Genomic DNA, 14,511 nt, shown 5'->3' with positions numbered 1-14,511 from the left:
TTTGGAGTTCGGCGGTAGCCGTCAAAACCAGCGTTAGAGGCTCCTAACGCTGGTTTTGGCCGCCCGCTGGTATTTGGAGTCAGTGATTAAAGGGTCTAACGCTCACTTTTCAGCCGCGACTTTTCCATACCGCAGATCCCCCTACGCCATTTGCGTAGCCTATCTTTTCAATGGGATCTTTCTAACGCTGGTATTTAGAGTCGTTTCTGAAGTGAGCGTTAGAGCTCTAACGACAAAACTCCAGCCGCCTGAAAATAGCAGGAGTTAAGAGCTTTCTGGCTAACGCCGGTTTATAAAGCTCTTAACTACTGTACCCTAAAGTACACTAACACCCATAAACTACCTATGTACCCCTAAACCGAGCTCCCCCCACATCGCCGCCACTCGATTAAAATTTTTAACCCCTAATCTGCCGACCGCCACCTACGTTATACTTATGTACCCCTAATCTGCTACCCCTAACCCCGCCGACCCCTGTATTACATTTATTAACCCCTAACCTGCCCCCCACAACGTTGCCGCCAGCTACTTAAAATAATTAACCCCTAATCTTCCGACCGCAAAGCGCCGCCACCTACATTATCCCTATGTACCCCTAATCTGCTACCCCTAACACCGCCGACCCCTATATTATATTTATTAAGCCCTAATCTGCCCCCCTCAACGTCGCCGACACCTGCCTACACTTATTAACCCCTAATCTGCCGAGCGGACCTGAGCACTACTATAATAAAGTTATTAACCCCTAATCCGCCTCACTAACCCTATCATAAATAGTATTAACCCCTAATCTGCCCTCCCTAACATCGCCGACACCTACCTTCAATTATTAACCCCTAATCTGCCGAGCGGAGCTCACCGCTATTCTAATAAATGTATTAACCCCTAAAGCTAAGTCTAACCCTAACACTAACACCCCCCTAAATTAAATATAATTTACATCTAACGAAATAAATTAACTCTTATTAAATAAATGATTCCTATTTAAAGCTAAATACTTACCTGTAAAATAAATCCTAATATAGCTACAATATAAATTATAATTACATTGTAGCTATTTTAGGATTAATATTTATTTTACAGGCAACTTTGTAATTATTTTAACCAGGTACAATAGCTATTAAATAGTTAAGAACTATTTAATAGTTACCTAGTTAAAATAATAACAAATTTACCTGTAAAATAAATCCTAACCTAAGATATAATTAAACCTAACACTACCCTATCAATAAATTAATTAAATAAACTACCTACAATTACCTACAATTAACCTAACACTACACTATCAATAAATTAATTAAACACAATTCCTACAAATAAATACAATTAAATAAACTAGCTAAAGTACAAAAAATAAAAAAGAACTAAGTTACAAAAAATAAAAAAATATTTACAAACATAAGAAAAATATTACAACAATTTTAAACTAATTACACCTACTCTAAGCCCCCTAATAAAATAACAAAGCCCCCCAAAATAAAAAATTCCCTACCCTATTCTAAATTAAAAAAGTTACAAGCTCTTTTACCTTACCAGCCCTGAACAGGGCCCTTTGCGGGGCATGCCCCAAGAATTTCAGCTCTTTTGCCTGTAAAAGAATAAATACAATACCCCCCCCCCCCAACATTACAACCCACCACCCACATACCCCTAATCTAACCCAAACCCCCCTTAAATAAACCTAACACTAAGCCCCTGAAGATCTTCCTACCTTGTCTTCACCATCCAGGTATCACCGATCCGTCCTGGCTCCAACATCTTCATCCAACCCAAGCGGGGGTTGGCGATCCATAATCCGGTGCTGAAGAGGTCCAGAAGAGGCTCCAAAGTCTTCCTCCTATCCGGCAAGAAGAGGACATCCGGACCGGCAAACATCTTCTCCAAGCGGCATCTTCGATCTTCTTCCATCCGGAGCGAAGCGGCAGGATCCTGAAGACCTCCAGCGCGGAACATCCATCCGGACCGACGACTGAACGACGAATGACTGTTCCTTTAAGGGACGTCATCCAAGATGGCGTCCCTCGAATTCCGATTGGCTGATAGGATTCTATCAGCCAATCGGAATTAAGGTAGGAATTTTCTGATTGGCTGATGGAATCAGCCAATCAGAATCTAGTTCAATCCGATTGGCCGATCCAATCAGCCAATCAGATTGAGCTCGCATTCTATTGGCTGATCGGAACAGCCAATAGAATGCGAGCTCAATCTGATTGGCTGATTGGATCAGCCAATCGGATTGAACTTGATTCTGATTGGCTGATTCCATCAGCCAATCAGAAAATTCCTACCTTAATTCCGATTGGCTGATAGAATCCTATCAGCCAATCGGAATTCGAGGGACGCCATCTTGGATGACGTCCCTTAAAGGAACAGTCATTCGTCGTTCAGTCGTCGGTCCGGATGGATGTTCCGCGCTGGAGGTCTTCAGGATCCTGCCGCTTCGCTCCGGATGGAAGAAGATCGAAGATGCCGCTTGGAGAAGATGTTTGCCGGTCCGGATGTCCTCTTCTTGCCGGATAGGAGGAAGACTTTGGAGCCTCTTCTGGACCTCTTCAGCACCGGATTATGGATCGCCAACCCCCGCTTGGGTTGGATGAAGATGTTGGAGCCAGGACGGATCGGTGATACCTGGATGGTGAAGACAAGGTAGGAAGATCTTCAGGGGCTTAGTGTTAGGTTTATTTAAGGGGGGTTTGGGTTAGATTAGGGGTATGTGGGTGGTGGGTTGTAATGTTGGGGGGGGGGTATTGTATTTTTTCTTTTACAGGCAAAAGAGCTGAAATTCTTGGGGCATGCCCCGCAAAGGGCCCTGTTCAGGGCTGGTAAGGTAAAAGAGCTTGTAACTTTTTTAATTTAGAATAGGGTAGGGAATTTTTTATTTTGGGGGGCTTTGTTATTTTATTAGGGGGCTTAGAGTAGGTGTAATTAGTTTAAAATTGTTGTAATATTTTTCTTATGTTTGTAAATATTTTTTTATTTTTTGTAACTTAGTTCTTTTTTATTTTTGGTACTTTAGCTAGTTTATTTAATTGTATTTATTTGTAGGAATTGTGTTTAATTAATTTATTGATAGTGTAGTGTTAGGTTAATTGTAGGTAATTGTAGGTAGTTTATTTAATTTTTTTATTGATAGGGTAGTGTTAGGTTTAATTATATCTTAGGTTAGGATTTATTTTACAGGTAAATTTGTTATTATTTTAACTAGGTAACTATTAAATAGTTCTTAACTATTTAATAGCTATTGTACCTGGTTAAAATAATTACAAAGTTGCCTGTAAAATAAATATTAATCCTAAAATAGCTACAATGTAATTATAATTTATATTGTAGCTATATTAGGATTTATTTTACAGGTAAGTATTTAGCTTTAAATAGGAATCATTTATTTAATAAGAGTTAATTTATTTCGTTAGATGTAAATTATATTTAAGTTAGGGGGGGTGTTAGTGTTAGGGTTAGACTTAGCTTTAGGGGTTAATACATTTATTAGAATAGCGGTGAGCTCCGATCGGAAGATTAGGGGTTAATAATTGAAGTTAGGTGTCGGCGATGTTAGGGAGGGCAGATTAGGGGTTAATACTATTTATGATAGGGTTAGTGAGGCGGATTAGGGGTTAATAACTTTATTATAGTAGCGCTCAGGTCCGCTCGGCAGATTAGGAGTTAATAAGTGTAGGTAGGTGGCGGCGATGTTGGGAGCGGCAGATTAGGGGTTAATAAATATAATATAGGGGTCGGCGATGTTAGGGCAGCAGATTAGGGGTACATAGGGATAACGTAGGTTGCGGCGGTTTACGGAGCGGCAGATTAGGGGTTAAAAAAAATATGCAGGGGTCAGCGATAGCGGGAGCGGCAGAATAGGGGTTAATAAGTGTAAGGCTAGGGGTGTTTAGACTCGGGGTACATGTTAGAGTGTTAGGTGCAGACGTAGGAAGTGTTTCCCCATAGGAAACAATGGGGCTGCGTTAGGAGCTGAACGCTACTTTTTTGCAGGTGTTAGGTTTTTTTTCAGCTCAAACAGCCCCATTGTTTCCTATGGGAGAATCGTGCACGAGCACGTTTTTGAGGCCGGCCGCGTCCGTAAGCAACTCTGGTATCGAGAGTTGCATTTGCGGTAAAAATGCTCTACGCTCCTTTTTTGGAGCCTAACGCAGCATTTGTTTGAACTCTCGATACCAGAGTTAAATTTATGGTGCGGCCAGAAAAAAGCCCGCGGAGCGTTAACAGCCCTTTTACCGCCAAACTCCAAATCTAGGCCTAATTCTTTAGAGCAGTGGTTCTCAACCAAAGTGATCTCAAGGCCCGGTAGATATATATATATATATAAGTGAGCAGCAGGGGTGGGATCAGCCAGGCAAATAGGACCTGGGCCGAGGGACCAGCAAGTAGGGAGGCCCACAAATGGAATCTCCACGGATCCTGGTGCATTCCTTAAGCTGGAGTTTTCAGTTGCCCTATCAGTAACTAAGCAAATAAGTGTGGGTTTAGTGGGGGCCCTGGCGGGGGTCTGTCGCTGTGAGAGCCATGGAGTGTGGGGTCTGGCCCTGGAGGTTGGGTGCCCTTTCTCTGGACCTTAATGTTGGGGGTCCTGGCTCTGGACGTTGAGGGGCCTGTTGGGGGCAGAGCAGGGAGGCTACCATGTTCATTTGCATAAAATTTTATACATTTCGGTCAGTGTGAGGCAGTGTTCCTGGGGCCTTGATTGGTCTCAGTCTGCCCCTGGTGTGCAGTGGGGGCATGACAGGTCGGGGCCCACCAGCAGGGCTATCACGGCCCGGTACTGGGCCACGGCCCGGCTGTTGAGAAACCATGCTTTAGAGCATGTTATTTTAAGACTATCAACCCTGTACTACTCTGTGTTTACCCTCACAAATGTAATATATTAATACTTATAATTCCAATATTAATAGCTTCATATTTTATATCATGCAATTAAAAAAGTATTCTTTGAAATGTCATATAAGGTTACACAGTGATCTGCAGCCTATAAAACATATATTTTAGTTATAATTTGCAAACCTGTTTAAAAAAAATCAGCTTGAATATACATTAGTAAATTATGTTTCCTACATGCAGTGTAAACACAGGGAGAAGAATAGAAATGTCTTTTTAAATACGGCAAACACAAATGTGGTGCTGAATAAATTGTAAATTTACGTAATCCCTCTTTTTTCTTGTAAAAAAAATGCAATGTTTTAATAATTACTTTAAATGCATGTTATATACGTTTTGAGGCATTTTGCGATTTTAAATTAATAGAAAAGTTGCTATTCTATTATTTTAAAGAATATACATTTCCGAACAAAAAACATTCAAAATCCTTAAAAGGGACAATACAGTTAAAATTAAACATTCATGATTTTGTTAGAGCATGCAATTTTAAATAACTTTCCAACTTGTATTATAATTTACTTTGTTCCTTTAGTATCCTTTGTCGAAGAGTAAACCTAGATAGGCTCAGGAATTTGCATATGCCTTTAGCACTCTATGTAAGCAGTGTTTGCAACAATGTATACAATTGATACAAAATTGTTGTAAACATTGCTGCCATAGAGTGGTAAATGCACATGCACCTTTTGCGTTCTGGATTAGCTTTGCAATGCCGGCAAGCTCTTAGAGGCCAGTTCGAAGCATGAGAGTAAAACGTACCTTAGGGGCAAAACGTAAAGTTTTTTTTTTTTTTTATTGTTCAGAAAAGTATCCTCTTTAACATAAACAAACTGTGTAAAGATTTTAATGTCCCCTTAAGTAGACGACTGAAGATAAACACATCAACTTTGAACAATATATTTAATAACTCTAAAATGGATTTAAAAATCCAATGCTACTTTTATCAAACTGATAAACATTACATAAGGCATTTTTTGGGAAAACAAAAAACTTGGTCATGGCTTTATTAATATGATTCTAAGCATAAACATGCAGTCATAATCTAAATTTCTATATACCACCATAAGATTTTTTTAAAAAAAGACTCTTGTTAACATATGCATAACACATGCATCATTTAATCTCAAATAAAGCAAAATGATTGTTGAGTGAACCCCACTTCTGTTTTTAAAGTACAGTGAGATTTTTTTCCCTACATAAAATACTTCTTGAACTTGATGAACTTAGACTGAAAACATTTCCTTGGTGTTGTTTCAGTAACTTATTGTTAAAACATTAGGATTAATAATCAGCTTTACAGTACTTTTAATGAAGCAATGCACAAAGGGACTGTGTATTAGCAAATTTGTTTTGTTCTTTGGATTAGAATTTCCATTCGCTGTAAGAATACAAAAAAAGCTAACTTTGGATAAACCTGCCTGACAATAAAAAAATGTGGAATAAAATGTCTTTGAATTTATATCTGCTTACTCTCCTGGTTTTTGTAGTATCTGGTAGAGGTGTGTGAACTGGATCCTGTAGATTAATATCCATAACTATGTCCCAGAACAACTGCTATGTTATATCAATATTTTTAAAGAGAAATGGAGAACAAAAAGCTAGCTCAACTATAATATGTGATATTTTATCTAGAATCTTATAAATCGAATCTTATGAATGAGGTGCATTCTGGATAAAATTTATACAAAAGAAGTATTGAAGAAAAGTGGATGGACCAAAATAAGGTACGTCCAAAAGACCAGAGATAAAGCACACTCACTATATATAATGAGTTACAGAGACAAATAAAGTAATATGCAAAAAGAATCCATTTTATGTAATCATAAATATTTAAAAACCAACATACATATGTACAAAAGTATGACTATACACATGAAGACAAACAAGACAAACATACTCAACACAAGGGCCCCTCGCAAAAAGACAGCGTGGCTAGATGGGTTCATGTAATGCACCATATGCAATTCAGCATTGGAAATATAAGATAGATAGTTATGCATCAGTATGAGGAATACCAACCGCTGATTATAAACCAAAGCACAGGAGAGACACTCTGTCTTAATGCTCCATAACAAGGACAGGTTTAAGTACAACTGTCAGGATATTAAAGACTGTTCATCATGAACATGTACATGTTAGTAAGCTAGCAAGCAGCAGTGGATAATAGTTGTTAGGATGCAAAAGTAATAAGAGCCAGCATAAAAATGCTCAGTATAGGTCTTTCAAGTACATGGATCAATGATAGTTATCCGTATGAGCACTAGCAAGGGAAAATACCAGCCGGGCTGCTGTGAACCAAGCCGCAAACTCCACCGGTCTCAAGTGTCAGGTATATTACCTCTCCTTCAGCTAGTCAGTATCATCAAGTAGCTCACTCCACCTTCCACCTGGTCATCACCAGGAAGAAGCTCCATGCTGCAAGTGTAACGTGCAAGAGGATACATTGATGTGCAGCACTCGACCCATGGGATCCCCCACTATACGTTGCTGAACCTTATTGACCAGGTGGAAGGTGGAGTGAGCTACTTGATGATACTGACTAGCTGAAGGAGAGGTAATATACCTGACACTTGAGACCGGTGGAGTTGGCGGCTGTACTTAAAGGGACATTATACACTCATTTTTTCTTTGCATAAATGTTTTATAGATGATCTATTTATATAGCCCATGAAGTTTTTTTTTTTTTTTAAAAATGTATAGTTTTGCTTATTTTTAAATAACATTGCTCAGATTTTCAGACTCCTAACCAAGCCCCAAAGTTTTATTTGAATACCGTCAGCTACCTTCTCCAGCTTGCTCCTGTTTGTGTAAAGGGTCTTTTCATATGCAAAAGAAGGGGGAGGGGGAGTGTCTTATTTCCCACTTGCAGTGGGCTTTCCAACTACCTTTTCAACAGAGCCAAACTGGCAGCTTCTAAGTAAGTTTTTAAACAGTTTTATACTGGATTTTTATATCAGTATCTGTGCATCTTATTCTTTATAGTAGTCTCTATTACATGCAGTTATATGAAAATGAGTGTATACTGTCCCTTTAAACCTGTCCTTGTTATGGAACATTAAGACAGAGTGTCTCTCCTGTGCTTTGCTTTATAATCAGCGGTTGTTATTCCTCATACTGATGCATAACTATCTATTGTATATTTCCAATGCTGAATTGCATATGGTGCATTACATGAATTCATCTAGCCGGCTAGCAACGCTCTCTTTTTGCGAGGGGCCGTTGTGTATGTTTGTCTTGTTTGTCTTCATGTGTATAGTCACACTTTTGTACATATGTATGTTGGTTTTTATATATTTAAAATGACATAAAATTGACTCTTTTTTGCATATTACCCTATTTGTCTCTGTAACTCATTATATAAAATGAGTGTGCTTTATCTCTGGTCTGTTGGACGTACCTTATTTTGGTTCATCCACTTTTCTTCAATACTCCTTTTGTATTATATCAATATTTACCCAAATCTTTCTTTATTACTGAAGTGTCTGTGTCCCATACACAAAAGTTATATATCCCCTTGACTGACCATAAAGGCTGTATTAATGTTTCAGACCCCTATAGCAGACAAGAAGTTAAATGAATATAAGGGAGCAATAACACAATGCTTTAATATATCAGAACATGTTCTTATTGCTCTATTGCTTGTTTATAACTATTATTTAACCCCCACAAAGGGTGGGGCTTATGTGTTGCTAAATACTGGTCATAATCATGACCAGCAGCGAATTTGGAATCCAGAGCTGATTTTAAAGGGGCATTAACATTAGTTTTTCTTAAATTCATACTTGAAAAATAATTCACTACATTGCAAAAAAGTCTGGACACAAAATGTTTTAAAACCATCTGAAACTGTAATTTTGTTAGAACAATATCCATTGCTTAAAAGGCCCAGGACACACCCCTTTTTTAAATATTAAAATGATACTTCCTGTTCTGTGACCAATTAAGGACATATATATAAACAAGCTCCTGCACATATCAGCCAATCACTGTGCAGCATGGCGTGCCATGGTTCTTTTGGGTACACAATACTACAGTTTTCAGAATTACCATACAATTACAGCAAAATAAATAATGAATTGCAATAAAACATTTTTAATAATGCATACTTATGGGTGAGATACAATTTTGAGTTTAAAATCCCTTTGCAGGTGTTAAACACATAGTCCTGTTTAAGCAATAGGGAACTAGTAAAATGATGTAGCACATCAGATGATTTCATTATGGCTACTTTATGTGTCTTTAAAGCAAGAATATATGACTATTTTAAGGCAACCAAAGTATGGTGTATATAGGACATTCTTTATTGACAATCTCTGCACTATATAAGTATAATTATAGCCTGCTCAATTAAATGGACATCTACATCTATCTAAAAGATGGTCATTTAAAATATATTGCAGATGCAAAAAAATGCTGAATATATATTTTGTTCCAGGTATGTAAAGGTGGTTCCCTGTTAACCAGCACAGTTTTAAGAGTTGCCTTTCCACTCATGAATAATGAGTACTGCAGTATGCAGTTAAAAAATAAAATATTTTGTTTGCTATACTTTATACTTTAAACATTATTTACTTAACATTTAATGCAAAAAATATATATTTTGAACATATTTGATTGGATTTCTTTTGCTGAACGAGAAAGACTTGATTTCAATATTTGGTTACAGTGACCTTGCAGTCAACTTAAACATTAAATAAATTCATATGCTTTACAAAGTGTAAAGCCAACATTTTACAGTACAAAATAGTTCATGTGAACAAATCTAAAATGTTTAAAAATTATTCATAAAACCCCTTTGGTAATGGTCTTCTGCTTTCAAACATCATTAACAATGTGTTAATCCCTTGAATGCCAGAAATAGATTGCAGCAAAGCATTGCTTCACTTAGAGTTGTGGCTCTCTGGCAAGCAATTGGTTAATATTTATACAGATCTATATCTACTTAGAAAGCTCACCTGCAAATGGAAGCCCTTAAGAGCTGCAATCCAACAAATGTCACCCTCACTGTCATTTCCTCACTTTATTCTTCCTCTATTTCAGCATAACCTTGTGTGCTATGCTATTGTTTTGGCCATTAGACCAATAACAAATTGTGTATTATGTCTGTCAGGTAAGGGTTAATATTTAATCATCTATTACTCCAGTAATGATCTCTAATTGGTTAAAACAGAAGAAAACAATAACCCAGATCTTAAAAAGGCATTTAATAAATTTGCTTTTGTGAAAAACGTCTGTGACCTGCAAATGTTGCATATCAAATAGCTGGTTTAGACAATTGGCAGCATTTTGAAAACCTTGGTAATATATTTTTACTAGGGAGTATGTGACAAAGCAGATTTGTAGACTAAAGCAATGCATGTTTACTGTCCCTTTAAAGGAACAATATACTTTTTGCTACATATTCAAATGAGCTACCGTTAATGCTATAATAAAATACTCCAATTTGTTATTAGACTGTATTATTGTATGAGTGCACATTGGTAACAAAATAACAATGCGTTTAACCCCTTACACTCATTTCTCATGCTTTTTGTTCTATAATGTTTTAAACAGATTTTTGTGCTAAATATTAAAATAAATAGTTTGATTTCTGTGTTCCTTTTTAGCTTGGTAGCATAATTTATTATCAGGGTTCAATATCTGGAGTCTGTGATTGTTCAGGGTGAATACCGACCAATCTGGAAACCACCTGGAGTGATACGATTCAAGTCGAAAACAACAATTATGACTGCTTCAGAGCCTTTTCTTAGTGGCTAACTACTTTTTTCCACTGCAGTGTATCCTGACCTTAAGAATAATAAGGATATGGGTTTTAGGTCCCTTTAAACTTGTATGTTCAATTATGTTATGTGTTATTTGTGCTTTTTATGTCTCATTTTTGAAAGGAAGTTATTATTTATCAAATTGTGATTAAAAGATAAACATGTAAGAAGTGGTACATTGATCTCTTCCAACTGTATCCCTTTAACTAACTATACACCTTGCAAAGAAGGATTGCATCTCAGAATATAAAGCAAGCAAGCTTTAAAATAGACACAAATCTAAAACATAAATCAGTCCCGTTTAGTGTCTTATTTTTGTGTTTCAATGGGATCTAAAAAAAAAAAAGACTATAAACATTTATTTCTCCAGAACATTTTTTTTCTTTTAAAGGTATTATTTATTTGATTTTTTTTATTTATTTATTTTTATGCAGAGATGGTAACTTATTTGATCACATGATAAAATTTGCATAAAATGTGAATGGAGTCCAGATTCATATAATTTTCTCTTTTTTTTTTTTTTTTGTTTCTAGTTGGTTTAAAACATTGCACAGGCAATTTGATTTCCATGTCGTTGTCCTATTCAAAGAAGAAAAAGATTTGAGTTCAAACATATAGTCAACGGAAAACCTGTTTTGTCAGTTTGTATGTTTAATTTCTGACTTTCCAATGGATTCACTCTCAGGACTGGATTGAATATTGGCTATGTGCATTCTTGATTAACAACTTTTGCACCGTTCATGGTTGGCGTTCCTGAACTTTTTCTTGAGCGTCCTTGCTTCTCTCCAATTTCATGCAATGATGGCTCTCTGTACATGCACACTGCAAAACAAATGAAGACAATTAGTTATTGTGAATGTACCGGTGAAACTGAGTTAGGCTCATTAGCATTTTTCTTCACAACCAATGAATCAAAAGAGCTTAAAGACGCATAATTCTATTTTTTTATTGGGAGTTTAAAAAATGAAAGCACATCAATACTAGTTTATTGTCTTTTGTTTTATTGAACAATCTATCTTTTTAATGAATCATAAAAAGAGTGAGATGAATTGTATATATTAATATTTAGTTGTTGACTACCTTGAAAACCATGTTGAATAAACAAAAGAAGAGTTTCTGCTATGGAAAAGATTTCATTTGCGCATGATACTTATAAGTCTAATGCATAAGAGGAACATCAGCAGTTAAAGGGACAGTCTAGTCAAAAATAAACTTTCATTAATTCAGATAGGGCATGCCATTTTAAACAACTTTCCAATTTACTTTTATCATCAATTTTGCTTTCTATTGGTATTCTTAGTTGAAAGCTAAACTTAGGTAGTCTCATATGCTAATTTCTTTATTAATTGAAGGCCGCCTCTTATCTGAATGCATTTTGACAGTTTTTCACAACTAAAGGACGTTAGTTAATGTGTGCCATATAGATAACATTGTGCTCACGCATGGGGAGTTACCTAGGAGTCAGCACTGATTGGCAAAAATGCAAGTATGCAAGTAAACTAAGGGGGCAGTCTGTAGAGGCTTAGATACAAGGTAATTACAGAGGTAAAAAGTATATTAATATAACTGTGTTGGTTATGCAAAACTAGGAAATAGGTAATAAAGGGATTATCTATATTTTTAAACAATAACAATTCTGGTGTAGGCTGTACCTTTAACAAGGAAGAGAAAGGGTACTTAACAAAAGTCACAAAATCTGTATCTTGACTTCAGAATACATTAAAGTATCAAACACAGCATAACCCCCCACCCCCAAATGTAAAAGCAATAAAAATATGAGAACATGTTTTATTAGAACATAGAAAATTAACACATTTAGAGATCAGATTCCTAGGGCAAAACATCTGCTAAAATGAAAGAGCATGAAAAAAGTTAAAGGGTCAAAAATCTGTATGTAAAATACATTTTTTTAAAGTACTTAAAGCTATCATTTTGTTACCAAAATTTTCATTGTTTTGCAGTCCAGGGACACACATCTTGATGTTTTTGTGAGTACTGGTGATCATCCCCGCAGTGGTCAAATTAGAAAGTGGTAAATGACATCACTATCTTTTGTCACAGTTTGTAATGTTGAAATTTGTAAATTACTACATTCTCACAACGTAAATACACCCCACAGGTTAAAAAAGACAGGAAAATCAATATTTTCTTTCATAATTCCAATAGAGTGTACAATTTAAATAAAATCACATTTATTTATTTTATCAAATTTAACACCCATTGTTAAAGAGTATACTTAGGCAGAACAAGCATATGTTTGGAGCAATGTATGGCAGCAGTTTTGCAGCAATGCTTTTCATAATGCAATAACGCTTGTGGCAGGAGTGTTTGCTCAACCTATAATTGTTAAACTGTTAAGCTAACTGACTGTGGGTATTTCGATTGTAGTCACATTACTTTCTCTGAGCTTCAGAGAGGTTACAAGAGTCTGGAAATTGTGTTTTTTTTTATGACAAAAATCAGTTAATGCTGAACAAATAAATGGATTAAAAAAGAGTGGTATCTATTTTTGTGCTGCTGTAGGCACTACAAAATCATTTGTGCCCTGAACCACTCCACCCCTAATAATCACCTAGATTTTGAGTTTTGAGCTCTATAGGGAAAGTAACAAATGCAACAAAAGTGGCGTTATTTAATTCCCTATAGCGCTGCCATTACAAGTTTTGAAAACCCCGGCTTGCACAGGCGATATGGAGATTTTAAGCTCCATACCGCACCAAAAACAAGTGCTGTGTTTGACGTGCTCATGCACGCTTTCCCCATAGACATCAATGGGGAGAGCCAGCAAAAAAAAGTCTAACACCCGCGATCGCGGAAACAAAAAGCTCCGTAACGCAGCCCTATTGATGTCTATGGGAAAAAGAAAAGACTTTTTAAATGTAACACCCTAACATAAACCCTGAGTCTAAGCACCCCTAATCTGCTACACCTGACATCGCCGACGCCTGCCTACAGTTATTAACCCCTAATCTGCCGCTCCAGATATCGCTGCCACCTAAATAAAATTATTAATCCCTAATCTGCCGCTCCCGATATCGCCTCCACTATACTAAAGTTATTAACCCCTATTCTAAACCTCTGGCCTCTCACATCACTAAATAAACCTATTAACCCCTAAACTACCAGCCCCCCACATCGCAACAACCTAAATTAAACTATTAACCCCTAACCCTAATGTAACCCTAACCCTAAAGTAACCCTAACCCTAACACCCCCTATCTTTAACATAATTAAAATAGATCAAATTAAATTTACAATTATTAACTAAATTATTCCTATTTAAAACTAAATACATACTTACCTGTGAAATAAAACCTAAGCTAGTTACAATATAACTAATAGTTATATAGTAGCTAGCTTAGGTTTTATTTTTATTTCACAGGTAAGTTTGTATTTATTTTAACTAGGTAGACTAGTTAGTAAATAGTTATTAACTATTTAATAATTACCTAGTTAAAATAAATACAGACTTACCTGTGAAATGAAACCTAACCTGCCTTACACTAAAGCTAACATTACAAAAAATAAAAAAAAACTACCATTACAAAAAAAACGAAATTATCCAAAAAATAAAGATTATTCCTATTCTAATACCCTTTTAAAAAAAAAACACCCAAAATAAAAAAGCCTAATCTAGAATAAACTACCAAGGGCCCTTAAAAGAAAAATACAAATGCCCCTAACACTATACAAACCCCCCAAACTACCCCTTAAAACAACCCCTAAAAATATACATTACACAAAATAAACAAATTATCAAAAATAAAAAAAATATTTCTATTCTAATACCAATAAAAAAAACAACCCAAAATAAAAAACCTAATCTAGAATAAACTACCAATGGCCCTTGAAAGGTCCT

At 36.1% G+C, this 14,511-nt stretch overlaps 1 protein-coding gene across 5 annotated transcripts in view; it reads right to left on the bottom strand.

Moving 5' to 3' along the window:
• Positions 1–8,718: 8,718 nt before the first annotated feature.
• FGF12 (fibroblast growth factor 12) overlaps positions 8,719–14,511 on the bottom strand; it is a 766,619-nt gene continuing 760,826 nt past the window's right edge. For all 5 annotated transcript variants that reach the window (XM_053710232.1, XM_053710233.1, XM_053710231.1 and 2 more), the window contains one exon: positions 8,719–11,474. In XM_053710232.1, the coding sequence (XP_053566207.1) occupies positions 11,356–11,474 (119 nt within the window). In that variant the 3' untranslated portion in view covers positions 8,719–11,355. The remainder of the gene's footprint in view (positions 11,475–14,511) is intronic.

The sequence above is a fragment of the Bombina bombina genome, chromosome 4 (genome assembly GCF_027579735.1).
Source record: "Bombina bombina isolate aBomBom1 chromosome 4, aBomBom1.pri, whole genome shotgun sequence".
Classification (NCBI taxonomy): Eukaryota; Metazoa; Chordata; class Amphibia; order Anura; family Bombinatoridae; genus Bombina; species Bombina bombina.
This window is presented reverse-complemented; position numbering and strand designations above follow the sequence as displayed.